Source organism: Euphorbia lathyris, chromosome 1 (genome assembly GCF_963576675.1).
Source record: "Euphorbia lathyris chromosome 1, ddEupLath1.1, whole genome shotgun sequence".
Taxonomy (NCBI): Eukaryota; Viridiplantae; Streptophyta; class Magnoliopsida; order Malpighiales; family Euphorbiaceae; genus Euphorbia; species Euphorbia lathyris.
In genome coordinates this window covers 2,398,768-2,420,372 of record NC_088910.1, presented here as the reverse complement: position 1 = coordinate 2,420,372, position 21,605 = coordinate 2,398,768, and the positions used below count along the sequence as shown (strand labels likewise).

The following is a 21,605-nucleotide window of genomic DNA, read 5'->3' as shown; positions in this document are numbered from 1 at the left end:
AGGGACTCCGGCCTCCTGGGGCGCTCGACTCTTTCAAAACGCTTACCCTCGCTTCCAGCAGGACCAGGGGCTCGCGTCCACACTTTTTCGCCCATTTCCTCGTAAATCGCGGCGAGAGGCCGCTCTACAGTAATTAACCCCTCCGGTACAGCCACTACCACCTCTAACACACCGGCGGCGACACCCCCAGCTGGGCGATCAACGGTGGGCAGCGGGCCATCAACGGGTAGTTTCCTTTTCTTCAAAACTTCACCCGCCGCGCTATTCCCACCTACCTTTTCAGCTCGCCTTTTTCGCGACACCGACCGAGTTCGCGCAGACTCTCGAAGCGTGAAGTCACTCGGGGCGACCGGCGGCAGTCTGCTTAGGGCTCCCCGTGAAAACCCCTCTGACATAATACCCCTACCCCGAAGTCGAAATAAAGCAAGAAAAACGCAGAAATCAAAGCTAAGGAATGATGCGACTAACCTCACCAAAGATACGACAAGTTTTGAAGCAAGAAAACTCCCGACGAAGGAGAACAGATGACGGACGAACCGACGGATCCTTGCCACGCGAACAGAAAGGTATGGGAGGACACAGTCGCAGAAAGCCACAGCACGACGGCACAAATTTCTCAAACGAATTTGAAAGAAGAGATTTCGTTTCCCCCCCCCCCCTAATATTTATAGTTGGGGGAGAAATCAAGACACCGGCACAGTTGTAATTTCGCAATTAATGCTGGCGGCGCACGGGTGATTAAAAGAGCATAAACAATCAAGGCGGCACTGAAAATAAGACACGCATGCAATGAAGGGCCCTGTTTGCGTTTAAACACCAGGTGTCCGCATGCCGAGCGCCCACATCCGCCTATATTCTCGCATCAAATACTCGACTTGGCTCTTCGGTGGGGGGGACTACTTGATTCGGGATATGAAGAAAGGGCTGAAGGCCCAATCGGGCAGATGGGCCCAGGGCCCAAGCACCCTCTATAAAAGCACAACTCATATTGAAGGAGAGGGGGGTAATCATTTCTAAACCATTTAGCACCTTACTTTGAATATATTCTTTTGAACCGCTGACTGTCTTGCTCGTCGGAGGATCCGCAGGGACCATTCTCGGCGCAGGGACGACCCATCGGCAAGCTAGAGCCTCTCTCCGGAGATCAGGATCACGGTGTTCACATACCTAATTAGTTTCTAAGCAAGATCAATTTTAGCCATACGTTATTGAAAGTTAGAAAAAGCTGGTTTGATTGGAATGTAACTGTCACTTCAGACTTTTCAAATATCAATTAATTATTTCTAAAATATTTAGTGTATTACTGTTAAAATGGTAAAAATTAAATCGGCTATGCATAAGTTTATCACTGTTTCTATTGTCTAAAGTATTTACATGTTATTAATATAGAGTTACAAAAGACGAACAAAAAATATGCGAAACTGCTTTAATTTATCGACAAACTTGTTTGTAAGGTACGACGTGGTAGTAAAATAATAGTCAAACTAGTCTTTTCAAGTTTTTGATATCACAAGGCTAAAATTGATCTTGTTTGGAAACATTGCGATTAAATTAGCACCATTTCATACGTTAGAGCTAAATCTGCAATTCGCTTCAAACGTTAGAGTTAAATTTAATCTTTATCCCTAGTTACTATATGCCAACTAAGTGTCATATCGAACAATGATGTGATTTTTTTTTTTTTGTGTGTGGCTTAGAATGATGTGCCACGTCCGTAAAAGTTGGACATGTCCAACGCGATGATTAGTTGACATATAGTTAACTGTCAATCGACATTCCGATGGGTTTTTATACTCCAAATTAATTGGAGTGATTTTATTGAAATCCAGTATTAGTTTAGTGACCATGGTGAAACGAACTCCAAACTTTAATCACCGTTCCGTGTATTTTACCGTGTATTTTACGGGACTTAGTTTTTGACAAATGTGTAATTTGTTGTTCAGGTATTTTTACCATACCCATACACAAAATCCATTAAAGTACAATGGAGGATATTTGAAAAGCTTTTCACAGATTTCAGAGATTGTTTCAAGCATGTAGATTATTATGATGTACTTGCTTGTGCAAAGAACAAGTTTCAGCCAATACCCTCTGCTTGGTTGGGTTACTAATTGCAGGACCACACCAAAATGTACATTTAGTTATATATAGCACAACAAATGTTGGGTAGTCCCTACATTAACACAATGTTTAGTCCTTGTAAATGTTGTAAAAAAAAGCTTGGCGCTAATCGAACGGATAGGGTCCTCGAGGGTTAATTAGTCGGGGATCAATCGAATTTATATTTTTGTATTTCTTATTTAGTAATCTACAAATTGTTATATAAATTCAATTAAAATGTGTATTATACTATCTAAAAAATAATAATATAAAATTATTAGGGTAAATAATTATAAAGTCCCTGAGTTTTTACTTAATACATTAGTTAGTCCATCTGTTTTTAGAAATAATTATATAGTCTCTCAGTTTTTAGTTTCATCAACTCCTTAATCCTTATGTTTGAGTCAACGGTAAAACTATACCAAATAAATTTTAAAATACCAAAACTAACCTTTGTTCTATATTTTAATAATAAAACATCTATTTTTCTTATTTTATGTTTTTTTCTCCTTTTTTCCTACATAGTCTCTACAATATTTTTTTTTCTTACATAATCTCTACAATATTGAGTAATTAATTTATTAAATTTTATATAATTATAGAAATTTAATTTAGTAGCCTAAATTTTTTTGAATAAAAAAATGAATGAAAAATATTTTAAAAATTATCAAAATAAGAGTAAAGCTATATAAATTGTAAAAAGTAAATCTTTATTTATCTCTAATAAATTTTATAAATGAAAAAAAATATGATTTTTTAAAAAATTTATTAATATTTAATGCTAGTTTAAAGACATTATATTAAAAAAATAAAAATTTAAGAGAATAAAAATATATTTTTAATGATTAGTATATACAATTACATAAATTTCGGTATATATATACTTCATAAACTTTATTAAAACTATTTCGATTAAATTTGAAATTAAAAAATAAGTTTTTTTTATGTAAATAACTAGGAGCAATTTGGACTTTTATCTACAAAAACACATGGAAGGACTAAAGAGTTGATTAAAATAAAACTTAAGGACCTTATAATAATAGGATGAACCTACTAGTATGTTAAGCAAAAACATAAGAACTTTATAATTATTTACCCAAATTATTAATATAGAAAAAGATGCATATTCGTATATATATATATATTTAAAAAGAGGTAAACATCAACATTTCAATAACAATATCAATGAAACAATTCAAAACTAAATTGTAATAAAGCAAAAAGATGTTTTTGTTCATCGTCGTTTAGGCGTGGCTAGGCAATCTAGCGGCATTGAGGTGGGATAAGCGGAGCTCATGCGATTAAAAAACAACTAGAAGGACTAATTAGAGAAAATCTGCTTATTTTGAATGTCTAAGCGGGCCCTAGGCTGTCAAGCGGTTTTGGTTTTGAACAGTGGTCCTTGTATTTTAATAATACATTATTGGATTAAATACATATTCGGTACCTGTGGTATTCAAAATTTTGTCATTTGGTCTTTAGACCTGTTTATGGGTCGGGGTTGGATATAATTTTTTAACACGTGGTATGTAAATGTAACATTTTTAAAAAACAATTCTATATAGACTTGATATGTAGATAAATAAGTAAAAAATTAATTCATTATTTATAGGAAAAAAAAATCAATTGTCATGTGTATATGTTATTACGTGTCAAAAATTGTGTAATACGGTAAAAATTTAACAAATTGGTTAGTTTTTCATCCAAAATGGATTAAGTGTCACCTATGAGAATATTTCAAGAGTCAAATGGCAAAATTTTAGATACCACATGAGTTAAATATGAGTTTAATCCTACATTGTTTAGTCCTTAAGTTTTATTCAGTTCAACAATTTAGTTTTTCAAATATTTAAATTATTAAATAGTTTAGTCTCTTTATATGGACTAGCTATTGAATAAAACAAAATTTAAAAACTAGATATTAAAATATAGGGTAAAGTTCAAATAAAACCTCTGTGGTTTCACTAATTTTTAGATAAAGGACTGTGGTTTACTTTTTGTCAAAATGAGGATTGAAGTTTTCAAATTTAGCAAAATAAGGACTTTTTCGATTGATACTATTAAAATCACCATTGACGACTTCAAAAATGACATATTTGAAAAACTACTAATATTCTAAGCAACTTTAATTCTTCGACTTTTTTATTTCGAGATTATTTAGATGATATTTGGTAAAGAGAGAGAAAGTTAATGTTTAGAGAGAGAAAGTTCCAAAAAAGATGATTTTCTAAAATCGAAAATGTAGTTCCATAGAAAATATGGTATTGAACAACTTTAATTCTTGAAAATTTTCATTTTCAGGTCGTTAAAGATAGTTTTAATAGCATTATTAAAAGTGTGAAACCTCAATTCTCGTTTTGACAAAAAGTAAACCATAATCTTTTATCTGAAAATTAGTGAAATCACATGGGTTTTATTTGAACTTTACCCTAAAATAAAAGAACTAAATAATATATTAAACAAAAATAGAGAAACTAATAAATTATTTACCAAAAAATATATATTATTTCTCTCATTTAGGTAGCGAACAAAAATTTTAAGCTAACATTATGATGTGATGTCATTCAGTTAGGTTGCTTTTAGATTTTTCCTCAAGATAAATTACATTTCTATCCATGGACATCTTTTTGTTAAAAATGTTTTTTTTAAATGTTTAGTAATTATTTACTTCAGTTGTGTTCACATGTTTGGTCATTTACCGTTAGATCTAGATCACTATTTATTCAGCCTAGATCTAACGGTAAATGATCAAATTTACGTGGTAATCAGGGTACATGTACTTTATTTTTACCTATGGCAAATGGAAAGAAAAGTGTCAAATATGTGAGCATGGGTTCGGTTAATTGAACTGAATTATCGATTCAGTTAATCGAGATATACTCTATTTTAGGAATCGAACTAAGTAGAATTAGTAACCAAATATTATTAAAATGTAAATTTTTGGTTTGGTTCGGTTACTAACCGAATATTAAAATATATAAATTTTTAGTTTAAATGTCATGATTATAAATTTTTATACAAAAAAAATATATTTATTTATGAAAACAAATATTGTATTTCTTATAAACTAAATTTTATTGAAGTTGATTATTGATTTGGTATTTTTCAAATCAAATATATAAACTTCCGTTTACGGAATAGAAAATAAGATTATATTTTTAAATATATAAAAATTTTGGTTCGGTTTGGGTTAAATTGATATTTTTTACGGAATAATTGAATCGATAGTCGATTATCAATCTAAGCTTAAATGAAAACCGAATTGAACTAGAGAGTAAAAATAACTGAACTAAATTAAGATTTCAGATTGGTTATCGATTGTTTTGCTCAACCCTAGCCTTGACATGATCAACTTTGAGAAAACTTCTAGAAAGTCCACTTTTTTTAGGAAACACCCGAAGCTTTCATTATAGCATAGAACTAAAATCTGAAAACAGTACAGACTCCAAGAGATGCGGAATAATATATAGTTGAGCAAATTATAGTTGATATTTTGCATTCTAGCGCCACTGACGGATCCAATATTTACTTGTTTAGGGTGCTCTTTGGTGATTTATAAGTGTTCAATTAAAAATAGGGTTCGTTACATATACATACATTGTGGTATCGCCGATTTATAGATGAGTACCTGTGGTTTTTTTTTTTTTTTTTTTTTGCAAACACATCCATATGGTTGTAAAATTTTACATGTTTTTTTTATTTTATTTTGCCAAATTTGGCTGATAACGACCTCAAAATGAAATTTTTCAAAAATTAAAGTTGTTTAGTATCATAGTTAATATGGAACCGTATTTTAAATTTTTCAAAATAATCATTTTTTGAGCTTTCTTTCTCTAAACATTAACTTTCTCTCTAATAAAAAAACACCTAAATGACTTCAAACCTAAAAATTTGAAGAATTAAAGTTGCTTAAATATCATTTAGCTCATTTTGAAGTCGTTATAGGTCAAATTCCAACAAAGTGAACCCAAATACAAAATTTTGCAAACCACAGCGTTTGCAAAACAAAAAATACCACATGTACCAATCTGCAAATCGTGAAACCACATAGTGCGTATATATATATAATTAACCCTTAAAAATAATGGTGTTTTTGTAGAAAAAAAAATGTAATTTATACACAGCTTCTGTGAAATTCTAACGAATGTTTTTGTTTTTATAATCTTTTTCGTGAATTGATATTACTGACATTCAAAATAATCCATAAATATTTACATTAGACAGAAAAAAAAAAGTTTGAAAAACACTTCAACATAGAATTTTGTGTAAATAATTTATTAGTTCTCTTTTTTTTACCTAACTCACTGTTCAGTCCTCCTATTTTGAAAAACACATTTTAAGGTACATATCTTTTATCAATATTAACCATTTAGTACTTCTATCTAGTTTTTTTAGATTTTTAACCGAACATATGCTAGCTTTCAAGACGGCCATAGTAAATACAAAATGATTATGTTACTCTGTTATTTTCTTTCTGTTTGTTTATGCAAAATATAATGGTTAAACATCACGAAAAAATAGACAGAAGGACCAAATGATTAATATTGACAAAATATGGGGATCTTATAATGTGTTTTTCAAAATATGGAGACTAAACAGTGGGTTAGATAAAAAGGAGGAGACTAATAAATTATTTACCCTAGAATTTTTAAGAGAACGCATGAATTTATGTTGTAAATTATTTTATTTTAGAAATAGACACAACGTGTATTGTACCTGCGGGTATATCCGATCTTAATGAGACTATCTGTATTCTGTATAAAAGGGTATGAGACCAAAATCATTACCCGTGATGGGTATGAGAATACCCACAGACTATTTGGTTAATTCAAAAAGAAACTAGAAAGCAACACATTTGGTTTAAGGCCAGTTTGGTATTGCTTTGACTAACATAACTTGTTGTGGGGGAAAGTATTGGAAAAAAAACGTGAGAAAAAACTCGATAAATACATAATTAAAGTTTTAAAAATGAACATATAAGAAATAAAAATATATAATATTAGGTTGTATTAAAATGTTTGATATCAGATTTTTTAATAAGTTGGGATAACTATTTTTTTTTTCTTCAAAAGTTAGAAATTATAACTGTTTTTAAAAACATTTCACAACTAACCTCCACCAGGCACGTGGAAACTGAATTCCGATGGGTCCTCCCGGAGTGCTAATAGTGGCATCGCGGCTGGAGGTCTCCTGAGGGATAGCGAAGGCCGATGGGTCTGCGGGTTTGCTCACAACATTGGGAAAGGGAGCTCCTTCAAAACAGAATTGTGGGGGATGTTTTCTAGTTTATCAATGGCCTTGACGACACAGGTGTGGAATTTATCGTCGAGTCGGACTGTCAAGAGGTAGTCAAGTTCATCAATCAACCTTGCCCCATGCACCACCCGTCCCGATCCCTGATCCATGGTATACAGGACCTTAGAGATAAATTTGGCAGATTAAAGTGTGTCATGTCCATAGGGAACGGAACCAGTTTGCAGATCATTTAGCAACATTAGCCTTTGACGCCCTTTTAGGTGTGAATATCTTCACACAAGTACCACCAGGCATACGTAACCTACTGAGGGAAGACTATTTAGGAGTGGCTCTCCCCTGTCTGATTGCTATCTAGAGTAGCCTTTTTGTCGTCTGTTTTTTTTGTTTGCTTTGTCTTTTTCCTTTGTAACCCAAAAAAAAAAACATTTCACAACTTTTAAAGAATAAAGTTTTATATTTACCATGTAATGTTATGGGGAAAAGTAGTGTGAAGAAATGATAAATGTTTAGGAAATAAAAAATATATAATATTAGGTAGCATTAAAATGTTAGGACTATTTTTTATATAAAATAAGAATTTAATATCAGATTTCTTGATAAATTGTGACCACTATTTTCTTCAAAAGTTAGATATTGTATCTGAAAATATTCCATAACTTTTTTTTTTCATAAAAGATTGGGACGCGATTAATTGGCTAGACATTCCAACTAGGTTGGCACCCCTAACACACCAAATCAACCCGGAGTATTATTAATAAAAAAAGAAAATACAAAAGGAGGAAAAGGAAAATAAAAAAGGTTCAAAACAGAAAAATTAAGGAAAACGAACATGAGCAACATTACATAGGTCGTCAAAAACAGACGATTGACAAAAATGAGGAGCCGAATGTCACCATGTAAGAGCCGTAGCCTTCTTGCCAAAACGGGCAACTTGATCCGTCGATTGATTCCCCTCTCGATAGATATGAGTGATTCTGCAATTCATATTCGAGAATCTAGATAAACACTGAAGCCAGTTTTGTCTAATTTTCCAAGGAGCCATGGTAATCCTTCTGTTTAGCATATCCACCGCATATGCAGAATCCGATTCAATCCAAAGATTGTGTCACCCCCGTTCCCAGGCAGATTCTACTGCAAAAATAATGTCAGACAACTCGGTAATGTGCGCATAGGAACTAGAGAGGTTAATAGCATAGCAGCCAATAACAAAACCACGAGAATTTCTGAAAATCTCACCAGCTCCGGTGATACCCGGCGCACCGTCCGCCGCGCCATCGGTATTAACTTTTATCCAGCCTGACGGCGGCGGGCACCAGTGAATAATAATAGGGTCCGGCGGAGGCCTAGCACGGCTCGACAAATTGACAATCCAGTTTGGTTCCTGAATGTAAAAGTAAAGCCGATTATGAAGGAATTGGATTGAAGGGAGATCATTTTCAAAAATAGCCATATGCCTGATGTACCAAATGTACCAAACAGCAGTTATAGAAGCCAAATTCCACCATTTTCTCATAGAAATATATAAACGGACAGCTCTAATCTCCCGGAAAAGATTCCCAAAGGTCAGCATACTACTACGGTGTATGCCAAAAACAGAGAAGACACCATTCCATAGACTATTCGACACAGGACACGTGATGAAAAGATGATCAATTGATTCAATATGACATTTACATAGTTCACATCTCGATGCAAGTGAAAAACCACATACCTGTAAATTGGTTTGCACGGCAATTTTCCTATGAATCACTAACCAGTAGGTGACAGACCGCCTAGGCGGCATAAAGGAATTCCAAAGGAATTTGTTCCACTCAACTGGAGTGTTGTTGCAGAAGGAGCTATAAAAACCTTTGGCAGTATACATACCGGACATAGCCGGCTTCCATACACAAGTATCGGTTCCGTCCCGACTGCCAGAAACCCTCTGAATGTTCAATTGGACAAGATCAGAAAGTCGATACAAATTAGTCCAGGATTCATCAGCGTGAAAGGAGTGAAGCGGGTCATAAATCTTGCGCTGTATATTTGCCGGGATGCCGAGTTGATTTGCAACCGTCGGTGCAATCCAAGAGTCCGTCCAGAAATTCAGTTCAGAGTTGTCTCCAAACCACCAGGTCACTTCCAAACTAATCTGATCATAAATTGGTCGAATAGAGGTCCAAACCGATGAATTTGAAATATAGCACTTAGGCATACCAGATTGATAAAGACAACGATTTCGCAGCAAAGAAGGGATATAACCATTTTTTTAATCAAATCCCAGCTGAACTTACCAAGAAGAGAATTGTTGAACAGTCCAATATCCTTAATACCTAGCCCCCCAAATTCATACAATTGACAGCACTTCTTCTATTTGACAGTAAGTAGCTTTCTCTGATCCTTGTCCCCAGTCCAAAGGAAGTTTCTGAGCGCTTTAGCAATCTTTGTGATGAGAGAGGTGTTGAAACACCTTTCCACATGATTTTGATTTGACAAAATTATTTAAGTTAATCCATGATTAAGGGACAATTAAATTTAAGTGCTTTGATTTAATTGTACTAATATGTTTGTTCAATAATTGAGTATAAATATAAATACAAATAGAAATAAAAAGTGAGACAGGACGAAGTCAGCATAAGATCACAGCACAAGCTGAGTAGAGTGGAACTCAGCATGAAAGAAGATAAGTTATCTTCAGAACAGAAGCTTAAAGATCAAGCTAATCAACGAAGCTGAGTGGAACGAAACTCAGTATCAAAAGTAGAAAAGTCTTCTTCAGAACTATATCGTGCAGAACGAAGCTGACCATGGAAGCTGAGTAAAAGAGAACTCAGTATATGAATTGACAACAATCAAAGACAACGACTATCAAAATCAAGCTGAGTGATATTCAGGACAGCATGAATGATCCATTTGCTAAAAGACAAGATCCGACAACTGTCTGCACCAATCCAGAACCTTGGAATTACGCAAAAGTCAATTTCGAGATGCATGGGTCACCTGTTCGTTAGCTAAAAGATGAACTGGCATAAGAAGACGAAACCTGCAAGAAGAAGACAAACCTGACGACTGTGAAAATTCAGACGACAGGATTGGCCTACAAACCTGAAGCTGACCAGGGCTTTGTCTCAAAAAGGAGCCGTTTGGATCAACGGACAAATCCAAGATTCAAACCATTTATGCTTCAGACCTCAACTATAAAAGGACATGATCATTCTTGGATCATTAGCCGATCACAACGAGAACAAAAAGAGTATACATACAAAGCACACAAAAACCAAAAGAGATCTTACACCAAATTTCTATTCTTGTGTAAAAGCTAGATTGATTTTCTGTAATCATCTAAAGTGTTCTTCATCCGAAAAGAACAATTGTATCAAGTGTAAATTGAGAGTGTTGTGCTGAGTGTTTGGTTTTAAATACTCAGTGGTAGAGAAATCTAAGTGTTCGGTTATAGCACTTAGTAGGGGTTGAGTAGACGAATAGAGGAAGGTACTCTTGCATATTCAACTTCCTTGTAAACGGTTTGTGCTCTACCTTTAAAGAGCTCAGTATTGGATTTAAAAAGCCCGGAGGGATTCTGGGGACTGGACGTAGGCGGAGAGGCCGAACCAGGATAAGTCGTGATGTATATATATATATATATATGTTGCTTGTTATATTTACTCGGCATCTAAATTGTTTAAATTGACACTGAGTAAAATAAGAGTGCTGAGTTGGAAGCTGACCATAAAAGTGTCAATTCCCAACTCATATGTAAAATAGTACTAGTTAACATCCGACTAAAGCTATCTTACGCTACAATCGGCCGTGCTGACCAAAGCTGAGTTAACAAACTCAAGAAAATATAATAAGTCAGCTTAATTAATTTGGAAAAAGTTATATTAGTTCCTAACCCCCCCCTTGGAACTAATCACACGGGACCAACAAGTGGTATCAGAGCCTAATAGCTCACTACTCAAAGATATAACTATCTTGAGCTGATCCCGATAAATGGCTGAGAACAGCACTCGTTTCCTTCTAGGGAACCAAACAACACAGATACTCCCTGAGGGACTATCAATTAGTCGGCCTCCCCTATTCTTTGGATCTAATTATACAATCTGGAAGAATAGGATGAAGAACTTTATTCAAGCCACAAACATGAGTGCATGGCTTGTAATAGTTCAAGGCCAATATGTGCCTTATAAAACTCTTGACAATGAGAAAGTTGTTAAGAGTGAAACTGAGTGGTCAGAAGATGACCTTAAAAAATTACAAAACAATGCTTCAGCTATCAATATGCTTCACTGTGCGTTAGATGCTGCAGAATACAATAAGATTTCATGTTGCGAGTCAGCACGGGAGATTTGGAAGAAGCTTGAAGTAACCTACGAAGGTACAAGCAAACTCAAGGAATCAAAGGTGAACCAACATATGAGATTATACGAGCTGTTCGAGGTGAACGACAATGAGGACATCTCAGGAATGAACGCTAGATTCACCAACATCATAAATGAGCTAAAGAGGCTCGGCAAGAACTTCATTGAAGAAGAGCAGGTAAAGAAAATCCTGAGAAGCTTACCCAAGAGCTAGCAAGCTAAGAAAACTGTCGTGGAGGAAGCTCAAGACTTGACCACATATAAATACGATGAGCTGATCGGATCTCTGCTGACCCATGAGATCTCTATGAAAAAATTTGAAGCAAAAGAAAAGTCAGAAGACAAGAAACAAAAATCACTTGTCATGAAAGCTGACTCAACCGAAGCTGACTCATCTGATGATGAGGAAATGGCCATGTTCACAAGGAAAATGAAGAAGTTGTTTAGAAAGAATGAAAAGAACAGCAAGAGGCCATTCAAAAGAGGCGACAGGTACAAAGCTGAGTCCAGTGACAAATACAAAAAGGACAGCTCTAAGTCTGTCACATGCTTTGAGTGCCATCAAACTGGGCACATTAAGTCAAGCTGCCCTAATCTGAAGAAAGAAAATAAGGGAAGAAAAAAGGCAATGGTGGCCACATGGAGTGACAGCGATGAGTCAACATCATCTGAAGTTGATGCCACCAAGTCAGCAAATATATGCTTCATGGCCGATGACGCTGCTGACCACATTCGATCTGAGCAAGCTGACCTCTCTGAAGAATCTGAACAGCAGGAGTACTCAAATGAGGTAACATCCTTACACTTGCTTAGAAATGAAATGATTAACGCCCTGAGTGATTTATATACACTGGCTAAAAAGTGTAACAAGAAAATAAAGGCACTCAGCAGGCGATGTGATGAGATCGAAGAGGTCAAACTCAGTGACCTTCGATATCTTCTCCAAGACAACTCAACTTTGCATAGTAACATGGAAATTATGCACAAGTTTGTCTTGGAGGTCCAATCAGATTCAAAGAAACTGAGAAAGGACGTCACAAACCTACATAACCAAATAAAAGGTTCAACCAAATCCCATGCTGAGTACTCAGGTACTGGTCAGCACAGACAGGTCACTTAGTGTGACTGTTGTGGAAGAAGGGGACACACAACAGATGTGTGTTGGTACAACAAGCGGATTGTCCAATGTGACTTCTACGGAAAGAAATGATATACCACTAAGGTATGTTGGCATGCTCAGCACAATGGTGCTGACCAAAAACAAAGTCACCCCAAAAGGGTAGCATTTTGTGACTTCTGTGGTAAAGCTGGCCACACAATAAAAGTATACCGTCACAAATTAAAACATGACTTTGCACCTGTTTATGCTAACAAACGAGGACCCAAAAAGAATTGGGTACCTAAAGATGAATGATTCAAAATGCAGGTGAGCCTGAGGTGCGTGGAGAAATCAAAGCTTTGGTATATTGACAGCGCATGCTCGAGGCATATGACTGGTGATGAAACTCAGTTCATCACACTTGAGCTTAAATGAGGTGGAAATGTAAGCTTTAGAGACAATAAAAAGGGAAAGATAGTAGGGTCAGGTACTATCAGAGGTAATCCCACTATTGAGTCAGTCTCCTTAGTTAAGGGTCTCAAATACAATCTATTGAGCGTAGCTCAGCTGTGTGACAGAGGCAGACATGTTGTATTTGATGCCACTCAGTGTCAAATACTCGAGGGAAAAACAAACAAATTGATTTTAACTGCCCCTCGTGTTGACAATGTATACATGTTGAGTTTAGAAAAACAGTTTTCCAAAAATATATGCTTAGTGCCTAAAGAGGATAACTCCTGGCTATGGCATAGGAGACTTGGTCATGTAAGCATGAACCTCGTAGCCAAATTAGCTAGAAAGCAACTAGGTGAGGGATTACCCAAATTGAAATTTGAAAAAGATCAATTATGTAATGCTTGTCAGCAAGGTAAACAAACGAAAAAGTCTTTTCAAAGCAAAAACATTGTCTCAACCAAGCGACCATTGGAATTACTACACTTGGACCTTTTCGGACCTGTCCAGCCACTCAGCTTGGGCGGTAAGAAATTCTCCTTAGTCATTGTAGACGATTTCTCTCGGTATACTTGGATCATCTTGCTGAGTAGCAAGGATGAAACATTTGAGATGTTCACCACATTGATTGAAAAGCTTGAAAATGACAAAGACCTAAAAGTAGCTCATATTAGAAGCGACAATGGTGGAGAATTCAAAAACCAACAGTTTGACGAATTCTGTGAAACCAGTGGTATTGACCACAATTTCTCTGCTCCTAGAACTCCTCAACAAAATGGGGTTTTTGAAAGGAAGAACAGAACAATTGTCGAAATTGCTAGGACAATGCTGAGCGAAAATAGGCTTCCAAAGTATTTCTGGGGTGAAGCTGTCCACACAGCTTGCTACATACTCAATAGGGCTTTAGTTAGACCTATTCTTAAGAAAACCCCATACGAACTTTGGAAAGGACGAAAGCCCAACATTGGCTACTTTCGTGCCTTTGGGTGTAAATGTTTTATACTCAATACAAAAGATAACCTTGCAAAATTTGATGCTAAAGCTGACGAAGCGATCTTTTTAGGATACTCAACTAACAGTAAAGCATATAGAGTGTATAATAAACGAACTCGAGTTGTTGAAGAGTCTGTCCATATAGAGTTCGATGAAACTGACCCTACAGGAAAGACAACTCAGTCCTCCGAAGATGAACCAAGCTCAGCTTCCGCTGACCAAATAGGAGTTACTGAGTCATCGGTACAAGGGCTGACCAAAGGTAAACACGAACCCAAAATTACCTTTGCTGATCAATCTATTCCTGCAGATATTGTAGAAACACCTATTCCAGACAACTCAACATTACCTAAAGAAATAAAAATTCCAAGAGGACATTCGGAGAAGTCCATTCTTAATGCCACTGACAACAAGCTGATGACAAGAGATCAGCTTAGAAAGTATCTCGGGAATGTTGCATTCGTCTCAGTAAATGAGCCAAAGAACTTCGCCGATGTTGAGCACGATGAATATTGGATCAATGCTATGTAAGAAGAGCTTGATCAATTCACAAGAAATGAGGTATGGAATTCAGTACCAAAACCTAGGAATCAAAAGACCATAGGAACTAAGTGGGTCTTTAGAAATAAACTAGATGAGCAAGGCAACGTAGTCAGAAACAAAGCCCGACTTGTAGCCCAAGGCTATAGTCAGTAAGAGGGCATTGACTATGGTGAAACCTGTTGAAACACCTTTCCACAAGATTTTGATTTGACAAAATCATCCATGATTAAGAGACAATTAAATTTAAGTGCTTTGATTTAATTGTACTAATCTGTTTGTTCAATGTTGAGTATAAACTTAAATACAAAAAGATATAAAAAGTAAGACAGGACGAAGTCAGCATGAGATCAAAGAACAAGCTGAGTAGAATCAAGCTCAGTATTAAAGAATAGAAGTCTGAAGTTCAACAAAGTAAAGAAGAATGGAACTCAGCATTAAAAGCCCTCTCAAAAGTTGTATTGCAAAACATAACTCAGCATAGAAGTTGACAACAAACAAAGACAACGAATAAAGTAGAAGCTATGTAAATCTTCAGGACAACATGAGAGATCCGTTCACTAGAAGACGAGTTTTGCAAACCTTCTGCTCCAATAATTGAATCCTCGGAATTACGCAAAAGACACATTCCGAGAAGCATGGGACAACAGATTATAGCTAAAAGACAACTACCACAAAAAGACAACGTCTGCAGGAAGAAGACAAGTCTGACACCTGAAGAAATCAGAGGATAGGATTGGCTGCAAAATCTGAAGCTGACCAGACACTGTCTCCTAAAAGAGCCGTTTTGGACTTAACGGCTAAAACATTTGAAATGATCCTCATCCAGGTCTTCACCTATATAAGGACAATCAAACTCCTTGGATCATTTGCGGATTTACAGAAAGAAAAATAAAAGAGAGAAAATACAAGTTCAAAGCACTCAAAAACAAGAAAGAGATCTTACACCCATTTTCTATTCCTGTGTAAATGCTAGATTGATTGTTTGTAATCATCTAAAGTGTTCTTCATTTGAAAGAGAACAACTTGTATCAATCGTGATATTGAGAGTGTTGTGCTGAGTGTTTGGCTGTAAACATTCAGTGGTAGAAAAAATCTAAGTACTGGGTTGTGGTGCTTAGTAGGAGTTGAGTAGAAGAATAGAGGACGGTACTCTTGCATATTCAACTGCCTTGTAAACGGTTTGTGCTCTACCTTTAAAGAGCTCAGTATTGGATTCCAAAAGCCCGGAGGACTCTGGGGACTAGACGTAGGCAGAGAGGCCGAACCAGGATAAGTCGTACTGAGTAATTTCCAACTCTCTCAATATATATATATATATATATATATATATATATATATATATATATATATATATAAATGTGCATGTGTTGTCTGTTGAATTTACTCAGCATATAAATCATTTAAACTGATACTGAGTGAATCAGAGTGCTGAGTTGGAAGCTGACCACAGAAAGTGTCAATTCCCAACTCACGAGTAAAATAGCCTTAGTCAACATCTGACCAAAGCTGTCTTACATTAAGATCAGCTGTGCTGACCAAAAGCTGAGTTAACAAACTCATCAAAATTATCAAGTCAGTATAATTAAATTTAGCGAAAAAAATTATATTAGTTCCTAACCCCCCCCTTGGAACTAATCACACGGGACCAACAGGTGGTATCAGAGCCTAAGCTCACTACTCTAAGATATAACTATCTTGAGCGGATCCCCATAAATGGCTGAGAACAGCACTCGTTTCCTTCCGGGGAACCAAACAACACAGATACTCCCTGAGGGATTATCTATTAGCCGGCCTCCTCTATTCTTTGGATCTAATTATACTTTATGGAAGAATAGGATGAAGAACTTTATTCAAGCCACAAACATGAGTGCATGGCTTGCAATAGTTCAAGGCCCATACGTGTCATATAAAACTGTTAACAATGAGAAAGTCATTAAGAGTGAAACTGAGTGGTCAGAGGATGACCTTAGAAAACTTCAAAATAATGCTTCGGCTATCAATATGCTTCATTGTGCTTTAGATGCTGCAGAATACAATAAAATATCAGGTTGTGAGTCAGTACATGAAATATGGAAAAAGCTCGAGGTGACCTATGAAGGTACAAGCAAGGTCAAAGAGTCAAAGGTGAATCAACACATGAGATTATATGAGCTGTTCGAGATGAACGACAACGAGGACATCTCCAGCATGAATGCTAGATTCACCAACATCATAAATGAACTAAAAAGACTCGGCAAGAACTTCACCGAAGAAGAACAAGTGAAGAAAATCTTGAGAAGCTTACCTAAGAGCTGGCAAGCAAAGAAAACTGCAGTAGAAGAAGCTCAGGACCTGACTACATACAAGTATGACGAGCTAATCGGATCTCTGCTGACTCATGAGATCTCAATGCAAAACTTTGAAGCCAAAGAGAAAGAAAAGTCAAAATACAAGAAACAAAAATCACTAGTGATGGAAGCTGACTCCACAGAAGCTGAGTCAACTGATGATGAGGAAATGGCTATGTTCACTAGAAAGATGAAGAAGCTGTTCAGAAGAAGTGACAGAAACAGCAAAAGACCATTCAGAAAAAGTGACAGGTACAAAGCTGAGTCCAGTGACAAGTACAAGAAGCACAGTTCCAAGTCTGCCACATGCTTTGAGTGCCACCAAACTGGGCACATCAAGTCAAGCTGTCCCAACCTCAAGAAAGAGAAGAAGGGAAGCAAAAAGGCTATGGTAGCAGCATGGAGCGACAGTGATGAGTCAACCTCATCTGAAGCTGACGCAACTAAAACAGCCAACATATGTTTCATGGCTGATGATGCTGACCATTCTCAATCTGAGCAAGCTGACCTCTCCGATGAAACAGACCAGGAGGAACACAACAGTGAGGTAACATCTTTACTCTTGCTTAGAAATGAGATGGTAAATGCCCTGGGTGATTTATACACACTAACCAAAAAATGTAACAAGAAAATAAAATCACTCAGCAGGCGATGTGATGAGATTGAAGAGGTCAAGCTGAGTGACCTCCGATATCTCCTCCAAGACAATTCAGATTTACATAGCAACATGCAAATAATGCATAAGTTTGTCACGGAGGTCCAATCTGAATCGAAGAAACTAAGAAAGGATGTTACAACCTTACAGAGTCAAGCAAAAGGCTCAAATGGAAATAAACCCCATGCTGAGTACGCAAGTACTAATCAGCATAAACAATTCACTCAGTGTGACTGTTGCGGAAAAGGGGACACACGAAAGATGTGTGTTGGTTCAATAAGCGGATTGTCCAATGTGACTTCTGCGGAAGAAAATGACATACCACTAAGGTATGTTGGCATGCTCAGCATAACAATGCTGACCACACTCAGTATCACCCTCAAAGGGTAATTCATTGTGACTTCTGTGGTAAAAATGGCCACACTATAAAAGCATGTCGTCACAAACTAAAATATGACTTTACACCTGTTTACACTAACAAGAAAGGACCCAAAAAGAGTTGGGTACCTAAAGATGAATAGTTTAAAATGCAGGTTAGCTTGACATGCGTGGAGAAATCAAAACTCTGGTATCACTACAAGAAATATGACCTTTTATGACAATTTATTTTTCTACGAACATAATTTTGTCACTTATAATCATTTAACATGACAAATTTTTCATTTTGTCACCATTTTTAATTGTTTCATGACAATTTTTAACTGTGTCTCCAATGATTTACTAGTTCGTCACTATTAAATACATTTTATGACAATAAGTGAAAAATCGTAACATATAGTTTCAGAGGCAAAAATTAGTAGAATTAATTTGGTGGGAACTTTTTTTTCTTAACAAAATAATGCTAATTTGTTGACAAAAGTATCGTCATGGTTGGAAATACTTTTTTGTGACGCTTTATATTCGTGATAACTTAATTCAAACAAATAGTTACGAATTAGATTTCATCGTATATTATTATCTTTTATGACAGTATTTAAATATTGTCATATATTTTGATGTTATTATGACGATTTATGATGATCATCACTATAATATTTATGGAGAAATTTTAGTAATTTAAAATTAGAGAAAAATATTTGTTGAATAAATAATTTTAATAGATGATGATTTATTGTTTCATCATGAAATATAATAAATTAACGAGGATTGTAATACATTATAAATAATTCGAAAAATGTGACAAAAATAAATGTTGTCATTTATTTATTGTAAATGACCATATTTATATATTTTTTTATATAATTTAATATATTTATTCTAATGTGTAATGGTCATAAAAATAATATTAAGTGATGATATTTTTATGCCAATAGAAAATAATATATGTGTGATAATCTTTACTCATTATAAAATAATCATGTAGAATAGTGATTAATTAAATTATGTCATTTTTATTATTGTTTTGACGATTTAATATTTTTTCATATATTTGGGTTCAAAAAAATATTTTTTCATATATTTTATATTTTGGTAACAAAATATTTAAGATGCGACAATCATATTTAATTTTGACAATTTTATAATATCATACGTAATATTTCTATATTTGAAAGATTTTATTATTAATTTTTAAATTGACCATTTTCAATTTTTTATTTGATAATAGAAGAAACGCAAGGAGGAAAATCTTCAACAAAAAAAATTTCAAATGAGAGAGAAAATGAGTGCAAACAGCTAAATTATGTGCGACAATGTTTGCCTGACGCCTCTTATATATGAACTCAATAGAGAAAAATGTGTGAGTAACCTCAATAATATCTTCCAGGATAACACTCAACTAGTTAGGCAAGCTTTGATTGCGCTCTAGTAAATTGATAGCAAAAGCAGAATCCGACGCAACCGTAATGGTTTGGTACCAACAATCCTGAACCACCCGTAAAGACCATAATATTGCTAATAATTCTACGTGTAATGCAAAAATAGTGGACCCAATTGGATCTCCTCCCGACATTGAAACCAAGCCGTTACAATCCCGGACCACCATTCCAAAAAAAAAATACTAGAACGATCTCATAGAAAATGTTGCGTCGCAATTAAGCTTATAAAAGCTAAGATTTGGGGCTTGCCATTTTAAATTTGTAGAAATCATATCAGCACCGTCACAAATTCCTAAATTAGACGAACCAGCAACATTCTCACCCATTGTACTAAGTCAAACAGTAGCATCCCCACCCGTTTGGCCAGCAACTCTGATCCGCAAACCAAAACTTTGAAACCCATAATGCCGATTGATTGTTCATTTTACCATCAATTTTAATTCTTTTTAGAACATTTATATTTCTCTGGCAGTTTCAAATAGTTTTATATGTGCAGTTAAACTAACTTCAAATCTATATTTCCATGTTAATTTTCATAATACTGCTTGAATTTTTTGTATTATTATTAATGTATATACTCATTTCCCCTTTTATATATATATATATTTGATTTCGATTGAAATCCAAGGACACGATTGCCATTTCAATTTCATACAGAATCAGTTCAAAACCATACAGTTTAGTGGAGTATAAAATCCACAAATTGTGGCATCACGCATACATCCACTCACCTCTAGCCCTTTCGTGCACCCGTTACTCTCCTTTCTGTTATCTACGTCTTTGTCAAATTTTTAGGGTTTCTTCTACATCTGACCCTCTCTCCCACACTGATTTCCAATTCTTTTATTCATAAATCAGAGAAGAACACGCCATTCTCATTCTATCTCTACATCTTCCACCTCTCTTGATGCCCTAATCTTCGAGTGCGATGGAGTTGGAATCCGAGCATCTCCACTGCAATACAACATTAAGTGTTTATTGCTATTCACATCATTTTAATTGGGACCAACAATTTCAGCGATGCTTTTGCTTCTTCAAAGTCCATTGCTCTTCCCAGCCTCTTAATTGGGATCTAAATTTCCACAATCAACTAGAGAGCAGCATCAGTGGTGGAAAATCCAATTTTAATGTCTCTATTTATGTAATTACTGTTACACAAACCTTTCCATTACATTATTAGGTTGAGAGATTGCTAATTTTTGGTCTTATTTGATTTCAGAGTGTACGAGGAATGCTTTTGAAACTGGGCATGGAACTTCAGGTTTTCTTTTTCTCTAAATGAGATTGGGATAGTTTGGTTTGGCAAATCATATGTTTTGTATATATGTGCTTGTTTTGTTGTACAAAATTATAGACTTGAGTTAGTTCAAGGAGAGTTTTTTTTTCTTTTAAGAAATGGTTTATTTGTTATTGGATTTTGACTTCCATGGTTGTATTATTTTATTGTTTTTACTTTGAACTAGTTTTTAAACAAATGCAAAAACATAATATTGTTTAAATTTCTCACCAGGGCTCTCAAGCGAGGCAAAGCATGATTGATTTACAACTCCCTAGCTAAAGTGTTTTGAAGGATGTGTTGTCTAGGCAAACGCCTCAACCCAAGCGCAAAGTGTAGAAGATCATGCTTTTACTTTTTTGACATTTTTATTACTATGAATGCTGATTTAATAATTTTCATTAGTTGTGATGTTACCTTACAAGAAAATGTTATGTATGGAAATTACATTTACGAAGTTTTTTTTGCACGCCTATTTATCTTCTCTACATTTTCAGGGACAATCCATTTTGTCACAAAATCATTTGTCTAAGGATGCATTATAATTTTACAATATATTGTATAAATAATAAAAAAATTTGTTATTATAAGTTAATTTTTCATGACGATTTCTATCTTTAATAGACGTGCACAGGATAACTGTCACTAGTTAATACGCTTTAGCGACAAATTAAACGTTAAAATGATAATAAAAATGATTATTATACTGTAATAAAATTTCGATTTGAGATATAGACTTGTCACTT

General features: G+C 35.1%; 1 protein-coding gene across 5 annotated transcripts in view; it reads left to right on the top strand.

Annotated features, from left to right (window-relative positions):
- LOC136220376 (uncharacterized) overlaps positions 1-21,210 on the top strand; it is a 40,890-nt gene extending 19,680 nt beyond the window's left edge. For 2 of the 5 annotated variants that reach the window (XM_066008202.1, XM_066008210.1), the window contains one exon: positions 1,944-2,405. In XM_066008202.1, the coding sequence (XP_065864274.1) occupies positions 1,944-2,111 (168 nt within the window). In that variant the 3' untranslated portion in view covers positions 2,112-2,405. Of the gene's footprint in view, positions 1-1,943; positions 2,408-20,802; positions 20,845-21,093 lie in introns of those variants that run through there. The other 3 variants (XM_066008220.1, XR_010684518.1, XM_066008216.1) reach the window with 3 other exon arrangements.
- Positions 21,211-21,605: the final 395 nt, after the last annotated feature.